This window comes from Podarcis cretensis (assembly GCF_951804945.1).
Source record: "Podarcis cretensis genome assembly, chromosome: 8".
Lineage (NCBI taxonomy): Eukaryota > Metazoa > Chordata > Lepidosauria > Squamata > Lacertidae > Podarcis > Podarcis cretensis.
Genome location: NC_137177.1, coordinates 53,260,298 through 53,284,805, shown reverse-complemented (window position 1 = coordinate 53,284,805; position 24,508 = coordinate 53,260,298). Strand labels below are relative to the sequence as shown.

General features: G+C 46.3%; 1 protein-coding gene across 1 annotated transcript; it reads right to left on the bottom strand.

Annotated features, from left to right (window-relative positions):
* Positions 1-1,643: 1,643 nt before the first annotated feature.
* On the bottom strand, positions 1,644-17,213 carry DPEP1 (dipeptidase 1). The gene is made up of 10 exons (XM_079988891.1): positions 16,910-17,213; positions 11,465-11,597; positions 9,359-9,491; positions 7,997-8,147; positions 7,124-7,193; positions 5,843-6,019; positions 4,975-5,059; positions 4,791-4,866; positions 3,443-3,578; positions 1,644-2,756 (listed from the first exon to the last, which is right to left on the bottom strand). The coding sequence occupies exons 1-10, from the start codon at positions 17,017-17,019 to the stop codon at positions 2,586-2,588; spliced, it is 1,242 nt and encodes a 413-aa protein (XP_079845017.1). The 5' UTR covers positions 17,020-17,213; the 3' UTR covers positions 1,644-2,585.
* Positions 17,214-24,508: the final 7,295 nt, after the last annotated feature.

The window sequence follows — 24,508 nt, the reverse complement described above, 5'->3', positions numbered from 1 at the left end:
CTGCTTGTCTGGAGAATTGTGATCCCACCATTCAGCTCTTTCTTAAGCAATTGGCTGTGCTTCTTCAGCACACAGAGGGCCCTTTATTTAAAAGTGAGTCTCAGGTTAACCCCTACGTAGAGTCCTAGGGAGCTGCTTCATACCATCGGTCCATCCAACTCAGTATTGTCCACACCCGTGGTCTTCAACTGGTTCAGACCCAAGTCCTACCTCTGACTCACAACTTGCAACATGGGACCTGCTGTCAAATGTTCATGTTTGATTTATACTTAATTCACATTATTAATCCTAAAATAGCAATTCACAGAGCAGTATGCTTTAGCATTGCTACCACATGAAAAGCAGTGGTTGTTACACTTATTTTTAGTCAAAAGACTGAGAACCTGTTGAAAAAACCCCAGTTTTTGCATTCTGGGTGAAGTCCAGAAAGCCATAGAAGTAGACTCAAAAGTGAACAGAGTGCCCCTGCTCCATACAGAGATACCTCTCTAGAAGCATAGATGTAGGGTGGTGGGGCATGTGCTTGGCCAGAAATATGTACGTTCTTAAAAATGGCTCATGCTTTTCTCCTGTCATGTTGCAGCACCCATGGAAATCAATAAAAGGTGTGTGTCATCAGACGAATGTGCCCTAACCTAGACACCAAATGTAGTGTTCTTTCAGCCTTATCTAGACATGCTGCAAGCCACCTGGTATAGCCTATGGGTCCTGACCGACTGCTTAAAGGGCTGTGGCCTTCACTTATTGGCTGTGGCTCTCCATGATTTCAGGCAGGCGTTTTCCCTAGCCGTACCTGGACTGAACCTGGGACCTTCTGTGTGCAAGGCAGAGGTTCTACAGCTCAGCTGTGGTCCTTCCTCTCATGCTGTTGTGCCCCCAGCAACTGGTATTCAGTGGCATGCCAAGGTTATAATAGTGGCTATTAAAAAAAAAAGATTAGTGGCTGTTGGAGCTGTGGTCTAAAGTGCAGAGGCTTACAGGTGGATGCCAGGCTCTACAGGGCAGCTTTGGCCCAGTTTCAGTTTTGATATCTTTTCTGCACTGTAAGGCAGACCTGGATCTCATGTGTGTGCCTGCCTGTGTCTTCCTAGCTTGCCTCCTCTCTGCTGGGTAGCAGGCAGGGCTATGGAGGGGCCACAGAAAGCAGGAAACGGCCTCCACCTGCTGCCCCAGTGCTGATCCTCGCCTACACAGAGCCCCTGTGCCGCAGCCAGCCAGCAAACGCAAGCAGGCAGGCTGAATCCCTTCCCAGGTCTGTTTGTGCAGGTGCCCATCACCGCCTCCGCGTCCAAAGACAGGCTGTTCTTGAAATGCCACCGGAAGCTGCTAATGAGTTGCTTGATTAGCTAATTAATTGGCTAATGAGGAATGCTTGGACGGACGCTGTGAGACGACAGCACCTGCCCGGATGGCGCTAGGCAGCTCTGTCGGGGCCCTTGTGCAAGCTACGAGGCTGGCAAGAAGGGGAAGGTGGTCACCTGGACCTCTCGGCTGTAGTCAGAGGTGACCATGACCTCCCTGGCCTTGCCTGGAGCTCCCCAGCAACAGATTTCAAAACGGATCCTCTTCTCCGCTGGTGGAAGCTCAGGTGCCTCTTGCCATGTTCATGCATTCGACTCCAAAGAGAAAGGCAGCTGGTCTCCTTTGAACTGCAGTTAAACTTTTACTTAGAGATAGGAGTGTGCTTGGCACTACTGCAGTACAGAACATGTGAGTGGGTCCCCCACCAGTACTTGAGCCCAGTGAAGATAGAAGGGGAAAGAGCAGGAGAGTGCTGGAGTAAAGGTTGCTCATGAATGACTCCAGAAAGGAGGAAACATCTTGCTGGACTGTTGGGAGAGGATGTAAGAATGTCAGAAGAGTTCTGCTGGATCAGGCCAAAGCAGTCGTCCAGTCCAGTCCTGCAGCCTGTTTGCTCAGTGGCTAGCCATAGGGCATAGGAAGCTGTCAAACCACTGGCCCATCTAGCTCAGTATTGCCCACACTGACTGGCAGCAGCTTTCCAGGATATCAGACAGAGTTCTCTCCCAGCCCTACCTGAAGATGTTGGAGATTGAACCTGGGACCTTCCACATGCAAAGCAAGATGTCCTACCATTGAACTACAGGTCCAGATGCCTAAGGGAAGCCTGCAAGCAGGACCTATGTCCTATAAAGGACATACAAAGGTAGGGTAGCTGTTGTGAAGGCCTCTTGTTTATTTGCTGGACTGCAGCTCCTACCAACACTGGCCATTGAGCAGGTTGGCTGGGACTGATAGGTAACTCGGTCCTCGGTGTTCTTGGAAGCCACACTTAGGAGGGTCTGTGAGGCTGATGAATCCAGCTTGGTTGCCATGGGTTGGATGGGCATGGTGCCCTTTGCTTTTCAGTTATTGGGGTTGGAGGAACTGGGGCCAAAGCTACCAGATGGGGGAACAGCTGGAAACTCATTCATCGATAGTTCAGTTGAATTTCCTAAAGTGTTTGGGCAAGGGTGCAGCCTGGTTTGTGGTAGGAGGGGTGCAGCAAGAGCCTGATCTCTGGTGTGAACTTTCAACCAGTCAGATTCCATGAGGTCACCAAGACAGGGGAGGTGCTGGAGCTTCTACCAGCGCAACACGAGGAGGACAGGGAGTGTGAGCACAGCAGGCAGCAATTTGGGATGGTCCCCATTGCTAGGGTACCCATAGTCTGTTCGGCATGTCCCCTCCAAGTTCTTAAAGTCGATGGGTCCGTCATCAGGAACTATTTTTTCACGGGCCATTGCATCCCGTACCTAGTGGGAAAGAAAGTTCAGTTAGGGTGGCAGTCGATGTTTGCCCTACTCACAATAGATCAACTAAAATCAATAACCTGAGCTATTCATATTCATTACCTTCAGTGGGTCTACTCTCAGCAAGACTAGCATTATATTCATCCTGTTGCACGTTGCCTTATACTCAGACCATTAGTCCATTTGGTCTAGGACTGTCTACACTGACTGGCAGCACTTTCCAGTGTTTCAGGCAGGGAGTCCTTCCCAGCCCTACTAGGGATTGAACCTGGGACCTTCTGCCTGTCAGGCAGATGCTGTACCACTTTTTCTTTTTTTTAAAGTGATTTTGAAATGGGATAGTCTTGCATGCAAAGGAAGGAGCCTTATACTGTGTCAGATCCATTGGTCCATCTAGCTCAGTATTGTCAACGCTGACTGTCAGTGGCTTTCCAAAATTCCAGGTCTTTCTCCCCTCACTTGCAGTGTCTCCCTGCTGCCGTTCTGGTTGACTGCTGCGTGTGGAATTGATGGGGTGTGAGCCATCTTCAGATAACAAAATGTCTTGGGCAGGGGGTTAGCATAAATAAGGGAAGAGACAGGGCCAAGAGGGGGAACAGTCCTAGCAGTGCAAAGCATTATCCGAGGCTCTCTGTGTCCCCCTCCCAACTCTTCTGCAGACAGAGCCTTGCTGGTCTTGGCAGTCTCACCTGCTCCACACTCTCAAAGACCCGCAGCAGGTTGTTGGTCAGGGCGTCTCTCACTTCCTTCTCTGTCCAGTTCCTCCTCAGAAGCTCTGCAACTAAGTCTGGGTATTTGGAGACATTTTCCAAACCATCTGGGACACTGTGTGGGGCAAAGAATGCCGGAACAAATCCAAGAAATGAGAGTTCCCTGCACCTGGCAAAATCTCCTCATTTTACCCCAACAGAAGGGAAGCTTCAAGATGGGGCTGCATCTAGAAGGGTCAGCTCAGTAGCTTTTCTTTGATGGCTCATGCCCCATGATTGGCTGTATACCCTTGGTCAGGGTTCAAGAAGCCAACAAGAGACACCTCTGGGAACCCTTTGGCTCTTGGGTTGTATCTCTGAGATAGTTTTGATGGAGCCACATATGCATATACAGTGGTACCTCAGGTTACATACGCTTCAGGTTACAGATGCTTCAGGTTACAGACGCTTCAGGTTACAGACTCCGCTAACCCAGAAATAGTACCTCGGGTTAAGAACTTTGCTTCAGGATGAGAACAGAAATCGTGCTCCGGCGGCACAGTGGCAGCGGGAGGCCCCATAAGCTAAAGTGGTGCTTCAGGTTAAGAACGGACCTCCAGAACAAATCACCATATTTTTCACTCTATAACCCGCACCCAACCATAACACGCACGTAGTTTTTAGAGGAGGAAAATCCGTAGGCATGCCACCCGTAGGCATTCCCTCCATAACACACACAGACATTTCCCCTTACTTTCTAGGAGGAAAAAAGTGAGTGTTATGGTGCAAAAAATACGGTAAGTTCTTAACCCGACGTACCACTGTAATAGACATGCAACCATTGCAGCCTTCATGCTCCCAAGCACCCTTATTTTATTCTCTCTATTTATAAATCACCTCACATCCAAAGTGGTGTACAATACAAGAAAATGAGATGAAATACAAAAGAGACAGAGTTGAAAAATAATAAATCCATAACGACAATCGTACAATTAATAAAATGAGTGGATCACTGATGGGATTGGGCTACATGATCTTTGAGAGACCTTCCAATTCTGTGATCTATAATTATGCAACACGTGGACCTTCAATATCTGGGACCATTGTGTCACCCCACAACCATCACTGTAACAAAAAGGGGGCTGAGTAAATTTTAAAATTAACTTATAAGTCAGTTACTTATGGTCTCCAAGTGGTCAAGTGAACTCTGATGGGTGAGGCATGAATATCTACTATGGCCAGGCTTTGGATTGATTCGGCCCAGGCCAGCCTGACAGACTCAAAAACGGACATATCTGGGGTATCTGATATACCCTTCTATCCCCTCTCCCCCCCCTTCCTCTGATACCTGGGAACACCATCATAGTCTCCTCCAAAGCCAACTGCCTCTGGTCCAGCAACATGCTTTACGTAGTCCATGTGGTCTGTGGGCAAGAAGTCTGGGAGGTCAACACCCTCACTGCTTTTGTGTGCTTTGATCCCTCCCACCCCACCTCCTCAGATGTGCCCTCACCCCACCCTCTCTGCCTCACCTGCAACCTGTGTAAGGTTGGCTTTGGAGCTACAGGACACATAGGTGTTGTAGAAGTTCACCATCACAAGGCCACCGGTCTTGTTCTATAGAAGGGAGGCAGGGGAGCCATTTCAGAGAAAGCAGGTTCCTGGGAAGAACTGGCACTCTAAGACAGGACTGGGCAGGCTTATGGTTTGTGGGATCCACTTTGGGGGTGATGTTTTTTATGAGAACCTCCAAGATCCACCAAGCAGAGCCATGTGCAATATACAGGGCACTTAGAATTAAGGAAGCCCATGCCCAGGAATTACTTCTGGTATGCAAAAAACAAATTCCTGGGCTTGGAATTCATTCATTCTAACCAAATGGAACAAAAATCCACTCCTAATTGCCCCACAGTTGACCCCCATTTGAGCAATATTATGTGTGTAAGTTTGCTGCTGCTATTATTTAACCCAGGGACTGCTAACCTATTTGGACCAGTGGGTACATTTGGAATTTTGAGAGGAAGTCGGGAGTGCCAGTCACAAAATGGCTGCCATTTGGTGGTGTGGCATAACACAAAATGGCTGCCATGGGGACCCTGATGCTGCCTCATATCCTTAAGTCTTGCCCTACTCACATCTCTGGTACAAGGTCACTTTATAGCAGTCTGAACCACCCTGGTACCCTCCAGATATTTAGGACTACAACTACCACCCATTTTGTGCTGTCTAAGAGTCATGACACAAAAGGAAAAGGCACTGTGGAGGGAGGAGGAAAAAGGCAAGCTCAGGCATTAGTTCTTTGGGCAGGAGCTGATGGGAATTGTAACTATACCCCAAAACAGTTGGAGGGAACCAGGATGACACAGGTTACCTTGCAACACACATCATAGTCTTTCTCACCACTTCGCGGAGGACATCATCTGGCACATTGCGCCGGTGTTTGCAGATGGCATAGGCTGAGGAGTGGCTGAATATCACAGGTGCTCTGGAGACATTCAAAGCGTCTTTCATTGTCTTCACAGAGACGTGAGCCAAATCCACCATCATTCCCAGACGGTTCATCTCCCTGACCAAGCGCTTTAAGGGAGGAAAAACAGGGCAAGGGGTGGAGAGAGAGAGAGAAATTGGGTGCAGAGTAACCGGTGGGTCTCTCTGTATTCTACAGTATGTGAGGACAAACCATTCAGACTGTCACTTACCAAGAGATAGACGCTCACTGAGTAGATTGTTAAGCTTAAAATCACTATTTGGGGGGGGTTCCCCCAAAGCTTAACAATTTTGGTGGGTTTCTGAAAAGACTTTGCGGGTGTCATGAATTTTACTTTTTGAAATATGGCAACCCTACCTAAAATCCTTTGCCTGTTAGGGGCCACCTCACATTTTCTTCAAAAAAATTTGCTTTGCACAGGTAACTACCATACAGTTATCAATTTTTTCAAAAGTAGAGGTTCCATGGCTTTTGAAAAATAGGGGTCCTAAGTAATTAGCTAATTGGGAACCACTGCCCTAAGTTGTGGAATTCCTTCCCCACGGAGATGTGTCTGGCTTACTATGCAGCTTTCAGCAAATGCTGAAGACATACCTCTTTGCCAACTGAGCTGTGCGTTTTCAGGGCCCACTCTATTCTTGTTAATGTAGCCTGTTCTAACTTTTTAATTCTGAATTTTAAATTGTTGCACCCTACCCTGGGATCTGATGGTGAAGGACAGGTGATGAGGATGAAAAACAAGAAGAGGAGGAGGAGGAGGAGCCACTGCCCAACAGGGGAGTAGATTGCCTCAGAAGAAATTTTCAAACAGAGATTGGGAGGTCAGGGATCCTTTACCTTCGATTCCTGAATTGGCCTTGATTATTGCTGGCATCCTTTACAACTCTCCAGTTCTGTGGTTCTATGACGATGATGATATCACTCAAAGCATATCCACTTTCTTCCTATCCTTAGCTAAATCAGGCTTGGGGGGCGGGTAGCAGCTTGCTAAAGCGTGACAGGGGCTCATACAATTGTCACATTGGGAGTTGAACCTGAGCAAACAGGAAGGACCACAGCTCAGTGGCAGAGCATCTGCTTTGAATGCAGAAGGTCCAATCCCTAGCATCTCCCAGCAGGGCTGAGAAAACTGAGAGTCAGACTGAGGAATGTCATATATTTCCATCAAAACTTGCTAGAGAGCTTCCACTCACCTTCCCAAATTCAGTCAAGCCATTGTGAACTGGTTCCTCCTCTGGGGTGTCCACCAGCCAGTTATCAGCCCTGCCAAATGTTATAAAAGTTTTGGTTAATACACACTATCTTTTACGCATGCGCATAAGGGGTGCATGTAGAAAGGTGCATAATCCCAAATATCCCCTTTCTGTCTTCAAATAAAATTACATTCACCCAAAACATCTCTAAACCACAAGACTAAAACAGAAACACAGAGCAGGAGAAAGGCTATGTTTAGCCTTTAGTCCAATAATTATTTTATTGCATTACAATGTAATGTTGTCAGTGGCGTAGTGTGGGTTGTCAGCACCCGGGGCAAGGCAAGTAATTTGCGCCCCCTAACCCTGGATTTGCGCCCCCTAACCCTATCCCTAACCCTAACCCCCAGATGTTGCGCCCGGTGCGGCCGGCCCCCCCTGCACCCCCCACGCTACGCCACTGAATGTTGTAAATCGCTTTGATATACAGTCATACCGCGGAAGTTGAACAGAATCCATTCTGGAAGTCTGTTTAACTTCTGAAACGTTCGGAAACCAAAGCGTGGCTTCTCATTGGCTGCAGGAAGATCCTGAAGCCAATCAGAAGCTGTGGAAGCCCCATTGGACATTCGGCTTCGAAAAGAACGTTTGAAAACTGGAACACTCACTTTGGGAGCCAGAATGTTTGACTCCCAAGGCGTTCGGGAGCCTATGTACGACTGTATTTCTATGAATAGTGGTATATAAATATTCTGATAAATAAATAAAGGAACTGCATTCTGTGTTTGCTCAGACACATTTGCCCAGTGCTCTGGGGCTGGGCCCTGACATTGAAAGCAGACTATGCCCTGCCTCTAGCAAAGGCAGCCTTACCAGGGTGTGTTGCAGCTGTGGGTGAGGGTCATGTAGCGCACCCCTAGCTGGTAGAAGGTGCGCAGGACGGCCATGCTGCTGTCTATAGAGTGCCCACCCTCCACGCCGATCAGACTGGCCACCCGTCCATTGGTGAAAGCATTCCGGATACCTGCAAGGAAAACATCTCCTGTGGGCTTCTAACACCAAGCAAGATATGAGGAATCTGCAGAGGGTGGAGTCAGGACAGGTGTGGGAGGCGGAGGCACTCTAAATCAGCCCCTTATCACCAAGTAACCCATTGTGGGATCCAATGGGAATATAATCTCTTCAATAGTAAGGAGAATTTTGGCAGGGGCTGCTTCTGTGTCCAGTCCTGGGCACCACAGTTTAAGAAGGACATTGACAAGCTGGAATATGTGCAGAGAAGGGTGACCAAGATGATCAAGGGTCTGGAAAGCAAATCATATGGGGAATGGCTGAAGGAGCTGGGTATATTTAGCCTGGGGGGAAAGGAGACAAAGAGGGCTGTCACATGGAATATGGAGCAATCTTGTTTTCTGCAGCGTAGATTCAAAGTACAAGAAAGGAGATTCTGACGAAACGTGAGGAAGACTCTTTTGATAGTGAGAGCTATTTGATAGCTGAATGGACTACCTTGGAAGGCGGTAGACTCTCCTCTGCAGGAGGTTTTTAAACAGAGGTTGGCTAGCCATCTGTCAGAAATTCTTAAGCTGTGATTCTTGCTTTATTTATTATTTATTTATTAAAAAATTATATACGGCTGCACCATTAAAATATATCACAGCAGTATACAACAATATAAGAACATAAAACCAGTCAATAACATCACAAAAAGTTATAGCAAGTTAAAAGCAAAAATAAAAACAGGGGAGAAAATCAATAGACCATTGTTGGGAATGTACGCTTAATTGCCTGCATAGTTTTCAGCAGCCATTTAAAAGTTGGTACATAGCACACCTGATGAATCTCTATTGGCAGGAGGTTCCTCAGGGAGAATCCTTTGCAGAGGTTGGACTAGATGACCCTATGGGCCCCTTCCAACTCTGCAATTCTCTGATTCTATGATTCTCCCACCACCAAAGCACAACCATGGGGAATATGGCACCTGCTGAAATTGTCCCTACTATGAATGGTAGTCTGTATTCAATTGAATCCTGCAGCCCCACTGGCCTTCCTGCTCCATCACAGATAGGAATGGGGCAGCAGCCAGCCTCCCTGCCCTGGGACTTCTCAGTTTTGTCAAAGTCTTGCCCTGTGTTGAATTGTTGCAGGTCAGGTTGAATGGATGTGTTCCCATCCTGGGCTACCCATCTCCAGCCTGGGAGAAGCTCTCCTGTCTAGGTTGTTTTCCTCTCTTACCTGCACTGCTGGTGACACACTCAAAGTCATCCGGGTAGTGGTGACACATGCGATGGATGACGTCAATCTGCTCTAAGGTTCTCTTGACAGCATCTTTGTTCTGGGTTTCGCAGGGCACATAGGCAGCCCAGAACTGAGCAAGGAGAGAGGAAAGCAAAAAGGAAGGTTTCCAAGGGCTAGGAAAACTGCCTCTTTCATGCACACTCCCCCACCCCAACCATGGAATGAGCTGCTGGGATGCCATGGAACATCAGCAAACATTCTAACTTCTGGTGAGGGAGAACCAGTCCGTAGAATCTTGACAAGAGAATGCTTGCTCCAATTGCTTAGCCCACGTACGGTTTTGCACTGAGTGTAGGGACAGGAAGTTCTGTGTGTTGTTTGTGGTAACATTTTGTTATTCTTTGTGAGCATATAGTGGAGTTTCATCTTCCACAGAATGGGTCTCTCATACACTAAAGGTAAAGGTAAAGGACCCCTGGATGGTTAAGTCCAGTCAAAGGTGACTATGGGGTTGCGGTGCTCATCTCGCTTCAGGCTGAGGGAGCTGGCATTTGTCCACAGACAGCTTTCTGGGTCATGTGGCTGTTAGAATTCCTGCTCTGTGATTGCAGTCATGGGATTGTTGTCTATCACATTACGGTATATGTCTTGACTCCACAAAGTGGGAAGGGACAGAGACAGGATGTTTGTGTTACTGTGTTCTGTGATGTGGGACTATTGTCCTTTGTTCTTTTTCTCTTTGCTATCTGATGCTAGAGAGGAAGGGAGCCATGTTGCAGTGATTTGTATGTGTTTATATGTAAATAAAGTAGATTAGCCAAAATGCTGAGTTGCTAAGGTCTGTCACGCAAGCTGCGAAGACTCTGTGGATCCCTAAGTGTGTCTGTTGGCATCAGTCGCTGTGATATTCGGGCTGAAGAAAGCTTTTGAAGCTCCCGAACGATCAACAGGGAGGGAGGAAACATGCCAGTTGGGCATGTGTCTCTGCCAGGGTCCTACTCGAGTGTGGGACAAGCTCCTGTCAGTGGCCAGCATGACTAAACCTCTACTGGGGCACGGAGGGCTGAGATGAGTGCCAGAGCGCATGGAAACGCTGTTTACCTTCCCACCATAGGAGTACTTATTTATCTACTTGCACTGGTATGCTTTCAAATTGCTAGGTTGGCAGAAGCTCGGACAAAGCCATAGCTGGCAAGTGTCCCTTATTTGAAGGGACAGTCCCTTATTCCAGTGCCATGTCCCGCTGCTGTCCCTTATTGATGGATGTCCCTTAAATGTCCCTTAAATTTCAAACGAAGCAGCTCCTCTCCCTCCCTCCCTGCTGACCAGAGAGGAGGAAGGCTCCAACTATGTTGCTTGGCTGTGTTGCTCACTCAATAAGAAGTCTAAGAATGACTGGGGGGTGGAGCTTGCATGCCTTGTGTGTGGCTAGTTAATGCAAGCTGAGGAGGTTTTTGAATGCTGGACGCCATTTTGTTGCACGTGCTGCTGCAAACTTTGCAGTGCAAAGCCAGGCCGGGGAGCCATCTTAAGTTGAGGCTGCATAGGCCTTGTGGTGCATGTGATTCAGATTCTATTCAGTTGAACCTCTGGTTACAAAGTTGGTTGGACAGTGTTCTCGAAGCTACCAGCATGAGTTTGACCAGGCTGCAGGAGGACAGGAAGACTGGAGTGCCTGGAACAGGTGAGGTTGCAGGTCCCTTATTTTGGCTGCTGGTCCCTTATTTTCAAATCTGTAAGTTGACAGCTATGGACAAAGCAAAGGGAGCTCACCCCGTTGTGTGGATTCAAACCACTGACCTTCTGATCAGCAAGCCCAAGAGACTCAATACTTTAGACCACAGCACCACCCGTGCCACCTGGCAGCTGGTAAAGACCCTAAACACAACCAATGTAGCATTAAGTTAGCCACTTAGTGGTATACTTTTGTACTGATGTGATATTGTGGCACATGGGAAAACACAAATGCGTTACCAAATATTTTTCTCTGAAAAATAACCTGTAGGGGTTGGAAACTTGCCAAGTGTCCGAATAACCAAATGGTTTGACAAAAGTGCACATTTCACCTGTTCTATTTTTCGGTCTCTTCCCCACTGTTTATACCTGTGCTCCCACGTGTCCAAGACGCAGCTTTGGGATGTTCGTGTGAGTGTCATTCAGCGTGGTCAGATTTGCAGACTTCAGAGACAGTTGGTTGTTGAATTTTTTCAGCAACTGCCAAGGTAAGTCATTGTGCCTAGAACAGGAGAGGGTAAAATAACAGTAAGTCAGCAGGCCCAGCACTGCACAACTTAGGCTGCCTTTGTCCAGAGAAGGGCATTGCTAGGCTACCAGCCAAGGCTGATAGAAGGCACCATCAAGGCCACTTGAGCCTCAAATGATAGGATTGGATCCAATGCATACCCCCAAACTATGCACCTGCTCGTCCAGAGAGAAGGTAACCCCACCCAGTGCAACCAGCGTTCTACCCATCTGGTCCAGGGAACCACCCACAAAACATGACTTAGTTTTATCTGCCTTAATTTTTCACGTATTGGCTCTCATCCAGTCCATTACTGAGGCCAGACATAAAGCGAGCACATCTGCTGCCACACCTGCAGATGTAAAAGGAGAAACACAGCTGTGTGATACCTGCATATTGCTGTCAACACAATCCTAAACTTTGGATTATTCCACTTTAAGGATGGTTTGGCCAAGAAATGTATTCTAGAGTGAATTCCATAACTTCGCAAGACATCTGCTTACTCCTGCCCCATCTACCTCATGGAATGGTATGGCTGCTGAGTCTTATTTCTGCTCTGGTGACTGGATAGTGCTCACTTGAAGACAGCAGGCTAGTTGGAGGTGGATACAGGGAGAGAGACAGGCTGTGTAGCATACAAAACTCTATCCTCCAATAGTGGGAATAGAGCAGCAAGGGTGGGAGGCTTAGGAGGAACAGCCAGAGGACTGCTACCCTTGTACCTCAACACCTGCTGCTGCCTAAGGCAGACGCCTCACTTTGCCTAATGGTAGGGTGAAGCTTATATATAAATGAACTCCTCCAACTTTTCAACTTTGGAAACAGTCCTATGCTCACCTTCCTAGGAAGGAATAAAAAAGAAAAGAGCTTGTGAGTCATTGTATATGATTTTTATTTTCCCGTTACCATCTACCCTCAAAAAGGAAAATAAATGACTAAGATAGACATTTCCACTTTCCAGTCTGTTACTCTGTCCAGCCCTTTGTGAAAATAGGACTTGCTATTAAATTTCCAGCTGTGTTTTGTGTTCTGAAAAGGATATTCACAGCATAATCCTATGCATGCTGACTTGGAAGCAGGGATGGGCAAATATGCCAATTTTGGTTTCTTTCAGTTTCCCACTTTTCCAAACTTAAGTTCAGTATGCTACATTTCCACATGAGTTTGAAACTTTTTTCTGATCTCTATAAGTTCTCTTGAAAATTCCTCAGCATTATTGTGTGAATTTCTCCCTTCTCCCTACACATTTTAACATGCTATTTTGCCTTACACAATTTTCTGTTACACAATGCATTTTGGAATGTGATTTTCACTATTATATGCACTTATATGCATACATTTATATGCATTTTTGTTCACATTATGTGGCTGTTGACTGTGTAGCAAAATTTGGATAAAGGCAAATTTTGAAGGGTGTTTTAGTTCTCATACTGTTTCCAAAAATGCAAATAAGGTGAGTTTGCCTGCAAATGCAAATTGAATTAAGCTTGTTCACCATTACTATGTAGAAGTAAGTCCTACTGTGTTTAATGGAGCTTACTCTCTAGTAAATATTTGTAGGACAGCAGCCTTAATGACAGGGTAATGCGCTCATTAGTTTTTTCTACAGCCATTACGAGGTGTACATCTTCTGATAGCTTTAAAAGGGCACACAGAGAAAGAGAACATGCTAAAACTCAATTTCTACAGGAGGAGGAAAAGAAAGACAGTAACTCTAAGTCAATCATTCATGGGATTCCTTTGAACAAGGACCTGGAAATCGACCCTGCAAGCCTTAATGGAAATACTTCGGCAAAGGGAATTGAAAGAGTGATAGATCCACTTGACTTCAGTAGCACTCTCAAGAGATGATCCTGAATGCCTGAGCTGGCCCAAAAGGCCATTTCACACATGCACACCATGACAAAACTGCAAAACCCATGTTAACCACCCACAATACACTTCACGCTGAGGTGACGGCTGTACATAACACCCTGCATTTAAAGTATCCCCCCCCCCGAAAAAGAATTACGTGAATTGTAGTTTGTTAAGGGAACTAGCAACTATAACTCTGTGAGGGGTAGACTACAGTTTGCATTATTCTTGAATGTGCTTTTGGGGGACAGCAGCAGCAGCAGCAGCAGCAGTCCCCTGGCTGTTCCTCCTAAGCCTCCCCCCCTTGCCACTCTATTACGCCCGCTGGAGGACAGAGTTTTGTATGTTACTCAGCTTGTCTCTCTCCCTGCCTCCCCCTCCAACTAGCCTGCTGTCTTCAGCCAAGCACTGTCCAGTCACTAGAGCGGAAATAAGACTCAGCAGCCACACCATTCAGTTTCCGTGAAGCAAGCGTCTTGCTAAGCTATGGAATTCACTCCCTGGAATACATAGTGATGGCCACCAACTTGGGCGGCTTTAGAAGAGGATTAGACCAATTCATGGCGGATAAGGCTTGCAATGGCTATTGACCCTGAAAGCTGTGTTTTACCTCCACTCTCAGAGGCATAATGCCTCTGAATACCAGGTTCTGGGAGTCACAAATAGGGAGAGCACTTTTGTACTCAGGTCCTGCTTGCAGCCTTCTTAAAGGCATTTGATTGGCAACTGTGAGAAGAGTAGGACTTAAACGGGCCTTTGATCTCATTCAGTTTTATGGCTCTTATCACGTTCTTGGTTTGTTTTGACTTTTGCAGCAAACTGGCAATGGGCCAGCCCAGTTTTTACAGACATCGTGATTAGGTCATAATAATGACAGAAATGGCCATGCTTTGAAAATTATATGCAGGGCCAAAGTCTAGTCAAATTTCCTTTATGATTCTGAGTAACTGCAAAGAATTCCTGCATTGGACTAGATGACCCAGAGGGTCCCTTCCAACTGTAGAATTTTATGATTCTTTCCCAAGTGAAACACCTAGTGCTCTTATTGCTTTCTTGGTTGCTAAGACTGCTGCCTTTTTCTCTTCCATGGCCTCATTTCTTGCTCTCTTAGGCATGCTGATCGGACTTTTACTCTCCAGTCTTGTTTGCCTCCTGCGTGAATGCCTATCTACTTAGAAACTTTGGTAATTAAGTGGCATATACAGTGGTACCTTGGGTTAAGAACTTAATTCCTTCTGGACGTCTGTTTTTAACCTGAAACTGTTCTTAACCTTAACTGTTCTTTAGCTAATGGGGCCTCCTGCTGCTGCCGCCGCGCCGCCGCTGCCATGTGATTTCTGTTCTCATCCTGAAGCAAAGTTCTTAACCTGAGGTACTATTTCTGGGTTAGTGGAGTCTGTAACCTGAAGTGTCTGTAACCTGAAGCGTCTGTAACCCGAGGTACCACTGTAAACACCTTAAACTAACACCATCAGGGGCCTCAGCTGGATCAATCCATGGGCCTGTCTAGTCCAGCTGTTCTCACAGTGGCCAACCAGATGCCTTGAGGGCAAGCTGGCAAACAGGACCTGAGCGTAACAGGACTCTCCCCACTTGTGAACCCTAACAACTGGTTGACAGAAGCATATTGCTCTGACATTGGAAGAAGACCAAAACCATGGTGTCTAGTAGCCATTGAGAGCTTTCTCTCAATAAACATGGCAGCACCCAAACTGGATATTCTCAAGATGGGAGAGTTGCCCTGCATATGCTCAGATGCTCCTTTGCCTAAGTCAGTTTTAAGCAGCAACACCACCACCACCACCACATTCCCTGGCACTGTGTCCTATATGGCAGAATTTTTGGAATCAGAAAGCAGCAGGCTGAGGCCTCTGAGATGTGCCAATATCTCAGAGGGCTTGGCCTGGCAGGGAGGCAAGAGCTCTTAATTTCATAATCGCAAGGCCGCGTAGCTGTACTTATTGTTCTTATTCCAGAGAGAATGACAGGTTTGAATGGCACCAAAGGGCAGTAATTTGCCCATTTGCCTGCTAATGATTAACTTGGAGAACAGCTTCTACAGCTGCTATTAAGCCCAAACCTCCAGGTCAGTGCCCTAAAAGCCTGGGAGTCATTCCCTTCTGGACCTTCCCAGTTCAGGCACCTTCTGCATCTTTCCTTCCGCAGGGTTACTGCTTTTACAACAAGGTATTTCTGGAGGACAATGTGTGAACCAACCCTTCTGTGATGTTTCAAAAGGCCCTTGAAAATGCAAAGAGGGTTGGGGACAGTATCCCATCTGATCCAGACTCTGGGAAGACCTCATTGGAGTAAGAGGCTTAGGACCCCATGGAGAACCTCCCCACAACTGAAGATCTGGAGGAACCCACCATTGTCCAAAGGGCAGCCTGAAGTGCCTCACCTCAGGGTGCACCTTTCCTAAGGCCTAAATGACCCCTCTGGCCACATGCTGAGCCTGCCTTGAACCCTAATTAGGAAAATAGGAAGCTACCTTCTCCTGAGTCAGGCCATTGGTCCATTTAGCTCAGTTCTGTTTTTTTTAAAAATAATAATATTTATTCCAGTTTTAAAAATTACAAAAAGAAAACACTAAATTAAGTAAGAAAAAAACAAGACAATACATCACTATGAATACAAACAAGCAAAAAATAAAAACCCCAGAAAAATACAAACAATTAAGAAAAAAAGAAAAAAGAAAGAGAAAAACAAAAAAAACAAATCAAACCTTCTCATAACTTATTTTTCATTTGCTTATTTCCTTGACCTCCTCACACCTCCCTTTTTTGTATTCTAGTTCAATTAGATATTTCAGCAAATCCTTTCCATCTTTGTTTTTATCCGAATAATTTATCTTAACATACTGTAATTTTACACTCTATTCTTTCACCAATTAACTATCCATTTTTACTTAATCCTTTATATCATTTCTGCTAAAACCACATAACTTCATTCCAACATCCTTCTAACATTCCTTAATTTTACAATGTTTCTGTAAATAAACTTTAAATTTCTTCCAATCTTCTTCCACCATATTTAGCTCAGTTCTGTCCACCCTGACTGGCAACAGTTCCCCCAGGGTTTCAGGCAGGATCCTTCCCCAGCCCTGCTTGGATTGACCATGAGATCTTCTGTATGGCCCTTCCCCGAGAAGGTATTAGATTTGAATTTGACGATAAGTGAGATTGAGGAAAATATAAAATTTTTGGAGAATTATTACATTAAATTAATTGAACGAGATTTAAGAATGTAAACAAGATGATAAATTGCTGGAAAAAGGTCACAATGATGTAAGTGGGAGTGGGAGACGTGAGGGAGTCCAAAGAAGTTTTGAAAAATGTGTTATGATACATGTTACATTGTTTATCATTTTTGCATTTTGTATTTAAAAAAAATCTCAATAAATATTTATAAAAAAAAAAAAGAGAAGGTTTAGGAAGGAAGTGTGGTCTTACCCATCTATCACAGGTGATGTTGTCATGATTCTCTCTGCCTCCTGCTGATACTGATCTGCTGAGCAGAGCAAGAGGCAGGAGAGGAGCAGGAAAGTAGCTTTCAGGAGCATCCTGGTGCCTGGCAGGCTGGACTACACCTCCCTTTGCTGAAGTTTCTCTTGTGGCCCTGAAGCTTTTCCTGCAGCAGGTGATGCAAAAGAGGAATTCCAGGGAACCTCTACTTGCTGCAAAAAGTGATCGGTTTCTTGGATTGACGCACCAGGAGCAGACAAGCAGGTGCAAACTCTGTGGTGTACTTGCCACCCTACAGCCAATAAATAACAGCTTGGGAGGAGCCACAGAACAATATCAGCTGCTTGGGTTCACTGTATCTCTTAGGGCACCGTGCCCATTACAGTTATGGTTGCACTGCCTCAAAAAGAATGCTGTAGAACTGGAGAAGCTTCAGAAGTAGGCAACCAAAATGATCAAGGGGATGGAGCAACTTCTGCAAGAGGAAAGGTTGCAACATTTTGGGCAGCTGAGTTTAGCGGAAAGGCAAACATGGAGGTGTGGGACATGATATTGACATGTAGGTAATTATAGATGGTAGAGCTGAATGTTGACATGTTCAGGGCAGACAAAACAAAGTGCTTCTTCACACAATGCAAAGCTAAATTATGGCATTTTCTCCCATTAGAGATAGGGCCTGCACTGCCATGAGCTTTGTTGAGGCAAGTCTCCTCAAGCAGCACTCGGTGTGCGTGCGTGCGTGCGTGCGTGCGTGCGTGCATGCATGCATGCATGCATGCAGAAGACTTGGATTAGGGTGCTCCACCCACCTCTTGTCTCCTACATGCTTGGACATGGTGGTGAGGCCTCCTCTTTCTCCTGGCCTGGGCACAATTTCAGTGGCAAATGTGAGGGACGGGGAGGGTGTGTGTGTGGAGAGTGATGCAATCCCACCTGATGGCAACTCACCTGGTGGCTTTCTTCTCCTCCCAGAAAGCAGCCCCGCTTGGTGGTGTCTCCAGGCAGGTAGGAGCAGGTCCATGCCACTGGCTGGTGGTGGAGGGCAGGGCTGGTAGAGACAGGCCTCCTCCTTGATCTTGTGGTTGCATTTTTGAGGCATCTAATCATAAGCCTGCATTTTTATTAAAGCTTATATGTTTAATCAGGGCTTGTATTTTAAAATGAGCTTAAAGATTTTCAAATGTTTCATGCCAGGCAGAAGAGCAGCTGCCTAAGAACCTTGGCAAAATGTTTTTCTCCTAGACAAGGGGGCCCCCTGATTTATAGCAGAAAACAATTCTCAAAGTCGTAAAAAGGGAATTACAGGCTGACAGCCAAGGTTACACTGACCCTACAAATTAAGGGTTGATAAATAGTAAAATAAAACCATGTGCCTCCCATTGAACTTGAGCCATATTTTCCTAAGGTTGAAAGGTCAAGAGCAGTGAAAAGCAACTGGTCTGGCTGGCAGAAAGAGAGCATTTTTGGGAAGTCTTTTCTAAAGCTGTTTCTTTCTTAAACTAAGATCCTTTTAAGATTTCTTTTCCTTTTAAAAGGTTATTTATGTATTAAATATATTAGCTTAAATATAATTATGCAAAGGATTTAAGAAATGCTAGATTCTTATTTCATATAGTTGTAAGAGTTGTAACTATCCTGAAATTAAGTCAGCCACCAGCCTAGCCTCCTGCCAGACAGGAGACGCCATCGAGCACTCCTGATATATGGTTGTCAGGCCTTTTGTTTAGAAACCTTCAAATGAAGGAGATCTCTCAATGTTGATGTGAACTCAAAATCCTTGACATATGTTTAAGATAAAAATTCAAGATTAACCATCTGTTTTGGAAGGCAATAGGGCAAGGAGGGCAAGAGGTGAGCTGGTAATTAAGATTCCTTGTTGAGACACATGTAAGATATATTACTACTTATCTGTCATTTATAGATAGCTCTTTGTGTCCCATAAAAGGGCAAAAGGAAATGGGTGTATCTTTTGTGATTGGTTCTAGCAAACAGCCAATAGGAATTTCAACCAGGCTGATTGGACAGAGGCAGCCACAGGAGGAGCAAGGGGGCTGGATTAAGGAAATATAAGTGCTGGCCAGAATGGCAGGAGGCCAGGCCAGAGCTTGGTAACCATATACCACTGTGCCTCATATTTATTTGTCTGACAAATAAATTATTATTTTAATTTCTCTATTGCTGCGTTGAATATTTCATTCCAGCTAAGTGTTAACCACAAGCAGGGTGCTACATTTTCAGTGGGTGGCCTATGCCTCACAGAGCCAGGTGAGGGGTTGGCCTGCCTGCCTGCCAGCCATGGCTGTTTCTGCTCCTGCCACTGCTCATTGCTGGTGGGGCTGCAGAGAAGCAAGAGAAGGAAGGCAAGAGTGAAAGGAGAAGAACAACTTTCTCTGTGTTTTCCTCATTAAGAGAAAAAATACCCCTTTTCTCATTTTTCTCCAAACTTTGTTTCTTCTCTGCTGCCCTCATCCTGTTGATCAGGTCTAGTGTGTGAGAGGATTGACTGGAGGCGAGAGAGTCCTGTTAGTCCTGTTGTGGTGTATATGTGGGCATTATAGCAGCTTGGCAGCTAGATTTTTGTGTTTTTCCTTGCCATTTTGTGCCCCCTTGGAGCAGCAGCTCTTCAGCAGTATCTTTGCTGCCTACTGGAAGCTCCAGAAAGGTGGCAGCCATTTTGCGGCTCCTCTCATGGTGCTCCCCTTGAATTGCACCCCCTTAGCAGCAGTACCTGCCTGTTATCATAGCTGCTCTTCACCCAGCTGTGTGACTGCCTCTGTCTCCTGGCGCTCCCCCCCCCCTTTACCTCCCCTAGCCGGAAGAGTGTTAGTGATCTAGTCCTGGCAGACAGTTACCCCTCACAGAGCGATGGTTTCCAGCCCCCTTAACAATCTCACTTTCCATAATTTTCGGGGTATTTCTGTGTGTCCTTTTTCTTGCTTGTCTCAGGTGGCAAAACGGCTTGGACAAATTCACATAGGATAAGACTATCAATGGTGTTATGTACTGAATGGCTTCTAGTGGGGATGGCTATGTTCTGCTTCCATAGTCGGAGGATAAAGCCATAATGCCGGTAGACTGTCATTTGCTGGAAATCACAAGAGGGGAGAGTGCTGCTGTTGCATTCAGGTTCTGCTTTGGGGCTTCCCATTGGGGCATGTGGTTGACCATTGTGAGAACAGGTTACTGCACTAGATGGGACATTGACCCGATCTAACAGCCAGGCTCTTTTTATGTTATTATGTGTTAGTTACATTGAGATTGGATCACTGTGACACGCTCTGTTTACCACTGCCTCTGAAGGGTGTTCAGAAACATCAGCTAGCTCATAACGTTGCAGCAAGGTTCTTAACTGGTACAGAATTTGGGGGACATAAATCTCCACTTTTATACTATCTTTACTGGCTGCCCCTTCATTCCTGAGAACAATTCAAAGTTCTCATTTTTTACCTTTAAAGCCATGAAAGATCTGGTACCTGGGTATCTGAAGGACCAGGAGACCTGAAGACAGGGCTTTTTTTCCAGCCACTGCTCCCCAGAACTCAGCTCCAGCACCTCTCAGGTGGGCACCATTGTCATTCTAACAGAACAATGGAAAAATTCATGGTGAGCAATCTGGCTCCTCTTTCTCTAAAAAAATACCACTGCCTGAATAACATTAATTGACCTATACACTTTTTATTTTGAAGTGTTCTTTCCTCTTGGCACTCAGGTGATGGCTTGATGAGCAGCCACACCTAGTCTGTGTCACTACCTGCAGATAAGTAACTTTGATAGCAGCTGTAAATCTAATTGCTATCTTTTGAGAGTTGTGGTAGTAGTGCACACCAGAGCACTAAGGCACATGTTGTTGCCTTCACACAGCAGTATACAGTATTTCATTTTCAGGTCTTTCCCCTGACTGTTAAGTTCCACGTTATATTTGAGCTTTCACAGGCATAAAAGGCCAGCCAAGGTTCTTCCCGGCCAGGCTTCCATGTATGCTGGCATACTCCTGTCTGGTCCTTAATTTGCCCGGCAGGCCATAAACTTTCCGAGTTTAAAAGTGCAGCATGATAACAGGCCACTTTCATGGACAGTGAGAGAGGGGGAGCCGTCTAGTCCCCACCACTCTTTTTACAAGGATCCCTCCTGGGTGAGTTTGCTCACCTGCCCCCACCCAGCAGCAGTCTTTAGGGCCAATTTTAACATTTCACGGTCTATAAACTGTGATCCTGTTTGGCCATAGAGCTTGAGTGGGTGGAAAACAGATTAGCCTCCCTCCCTCACAAAAACCCCTAACATATGGTGGTGCAGGGTGGAAGGAAGCCTCACTTTCAACAGGATGCTTGAAAATACTTTTTTGCCAGCTAGATTTTTCTTTCTTCTCTTTCTTCCTTTCTTCCTTCTTCTTCATTTCTTTTCTCGATCCCTCCCTCCCTCCCTCCCTCCCTCCCTCTTTTTCCTCTTCTATTTCTTCTATTCCCTTCTATTCTTCTTTTCCCTTTTTTGTCTTTCTTTTCTCTTTCCTCCCTTTGCTTTCTTTCTCTTTTCCTATCCCCCTTTCTCTCCCCCTATCCTCTTCTTCTTTGCTTCTTTCCTCACTAGTAAAAATGCCCCATTATTTACTTCGAGTGGACTATCACCTATCACCTGAACTCAGTGGGACTCCCTTCAGACAAAGCAGGTATAAGATGTGGCTGCTCTTGCGCAGTGTTGCTGAGTGTGACCCAAGATGGAAGCAACGTGTGCCTTGCTCTGGCTGACAGCAGTGGTGGCTGCCGTAGCCAATGAAAGTTGGGTGGGCAGCGTGGAGGCTCAGAAGAGGCTGGGGATGGTGCTGTGGCTGGCCCAGTGGCTGAGTGTAGGCCTCACAGCTCCCCTCACACCCAGCCTAGCCCTGCATCCTGGAAACAGCTTCAGTGAGGGCTCGTAAGTGACATCATACGTGTGGACTTTATAATGCAGGCATAATGCCCAAGTTGTGATTGATTGGGATACAGGGGTGATTTCCGATTGTTGCCCTGAATTTTGAAGGTTTATTGTGCTCTATAGCTAGGACACTGGTGGCGCTGTGGGTTAAACCACAGGGCCTAGGACTTGCCGATCAGAAGGTCGGCAGTTCAAATCCCCACAACGGAGTGAGCTCCCGTTGCTCGGTCCCTGCTCCTGCCAACCTAGCAGTTTGAAAGCACGTCAAAGTGCAAGTAGATAAATAGGTACCACTCCAGTGGGAAGGTAAACGGCATTTCTGTGCGCTGCTCTGGTTCGCCAGAAGCGGCTTAGTCATCCTGGCCACATGACCCGGAAGCTGTACGCCAGCTCCCTCGGCCAATAAAGCGAGATGAGTGCCGCAACCCCAGAGTCGGCCATGACTGGACCTAACGGTCAGGGGTCCTTTTACCTTTACCTTTATTGCTAGGAATGGGACAAAGTCATGCTTTTTATGGTGGAATGAGACATGAAAGGGCTGCTTGCTTTTATGATTCGCCCCAGGTGGCAAAACATCTTGGGCTGGTCCTGTGAGGAGAATCAGAACTTACAGGGTTAAACAGTTCTGTGTGACGTCTCACATTCTGAGGCGTGGTTATGTTCTCATACGGGAATCTTTCTTTGTGTGTGAGTTTCCTTTCGTTTTTGGCTGAGAGACGAAAGGATGTCCGCTCTCTCGCCGTGCTGATTTATGATGTTTTTCTTCTCATTAAAGGCTGTTGGAGATTAGCAAGAAGCCTGCATTCAGTCTGATTTATTATCCACACACAAGGCAACACTTCCTACCGCTGCTAAAAACTCTGCTAAGGACTCTGCTAAGAGAGCTCAAGTTTTTTCTATTGGCACAGGCATCCATCGGCACAGGGGAAGCGTGCCGGGCGCCATCTTATCTCATCTTATGTGTACATCCATAAATCACACCTTCTTGGAAAACATTTTTGAGTGCATTGGCATTTGGGTGTTTCAGGGTAAAATTGCCTTTACGCCTCGGAAATGGCACAGTAAGTCCTTGGCTTACAAATAATCATAATCATAATCATAATCATCATTATTATTATTATTCCACCCTTTCTCCCAAAGGAGCCCAGGGCAGCAAACACTCACTTTAAAAAATAAAATAAAATGCTACCACAGGCTCCTTTGGGAGGAACGGCAGGATATAAATGTAATTAATAAGCAATAGTAATGTTTAAAAGCATCACGCAAACAGTTAAAGCATTCCAAAACAATTGCAATGAAAACTTCTCAAAATAGTACAGTTGGAAACATTGTGAAAACAGAGTTAAAAACATTATTTCATCCAGCGAGCTCAGGGTTGCCAGGAACAGTATCCTTCAGTCACCAAATGCCTGGGAAAAGAAGGTTTTCAAATTCCTCCGAAAGTTAATAATTACAAAGATGGGTGCAATTTACCAGGCAGCGGCTGCCTGAGACATTTCGGAGCCTGAGGCAAAACGTCCCACTGCCACTGCTAGGTGGGGGCATGAAGCTCTGCAAGAGCTTCCCCTCAGGGAAAAGCCCTTGCAAAGACTCGCCACTGGGTGTAGGGTTGGGGGGCAAACTCTGCAGAGTCTCCCCCCACCCTGGCAGTGAGGCTTTGCAATGGCTTTTCCTTAAGGAGAAGCTATTGCAAAGCCTCACCACAGCAATGGGCGTACGCAGGGCAGGGAGAGTTCAGCAAGGGCTTCTCCTTACCTTGACAAATCTCCCTGCCTGCTTGGCAGCAAAGCTGGGCAGTGGAACACTGTGCTGCTCTGCCATTACCGCCGCCACCACCTCCCTGACCTGGATTGCGTCTGCAGCAGAGCTAATGGCACCACCTCTTGTGCTACTGCTGCCTGAGGCAGCTGCTTCACTCTGCCTTATGGGTGGGCTGGCTCTGTCAACAGGAAAGGCATTACAAACAGGGAACCACCACTTAAAAGCTCATCATGGTGGCACCACCAACAAGGCCTCACCGAGATGGTTGATATTGGGGCAAGCACTCTTTGAGGTACTTGGGTACCTGGCCATTAAAGGTTATACAGTGGTACCTTGGGTTAAGAACTTAATTCGTTCTGGAGGTCCGTTCTTAAGCTGAAACTGTTCTTAACCTGAGGTACCACTTTAGCTAATGGGGCCTCCTGTTGCTGCTGCGCTGCCGGAGCACGATTTCTGTTCTTATCCTGAAGCAAAGTTCTTAACCCGAGGTACTATTTCTGGGTTAGCGGAGTCTGTAACCTGAAGCGTATGTAACCTGAAGTGTATGTAACCTGAAGCGTATGTAACTCGAGGTACCACTGTATATGCTAGTACTATATGCTTGCATTGGGCTCGGTAGATTGCTGGCAACCCTTGCAGTGCTTTCAGGACCAACGACACATACTCTCATATGGTAGCGCCACTTACTCACCTGGCAGCCACATTCTGCAGTAGCTGCAGGCTCTGGACTGTTTTCAAGGACAGCTCATTACAGTAGTCCAGGTGTGAGGCCACCAGAGCACGGGCAACTGAGCTTAATATCCTGATCCAGGAACAGTTGTAGCTGGTGAACCAGCCTAAGCAGAGAAGACACTTCAGTGACAAGCTGAAATCCAGGAGTCCTCCCAGGCTACAAACCCCTTTTTTTGTGTGTGTGTC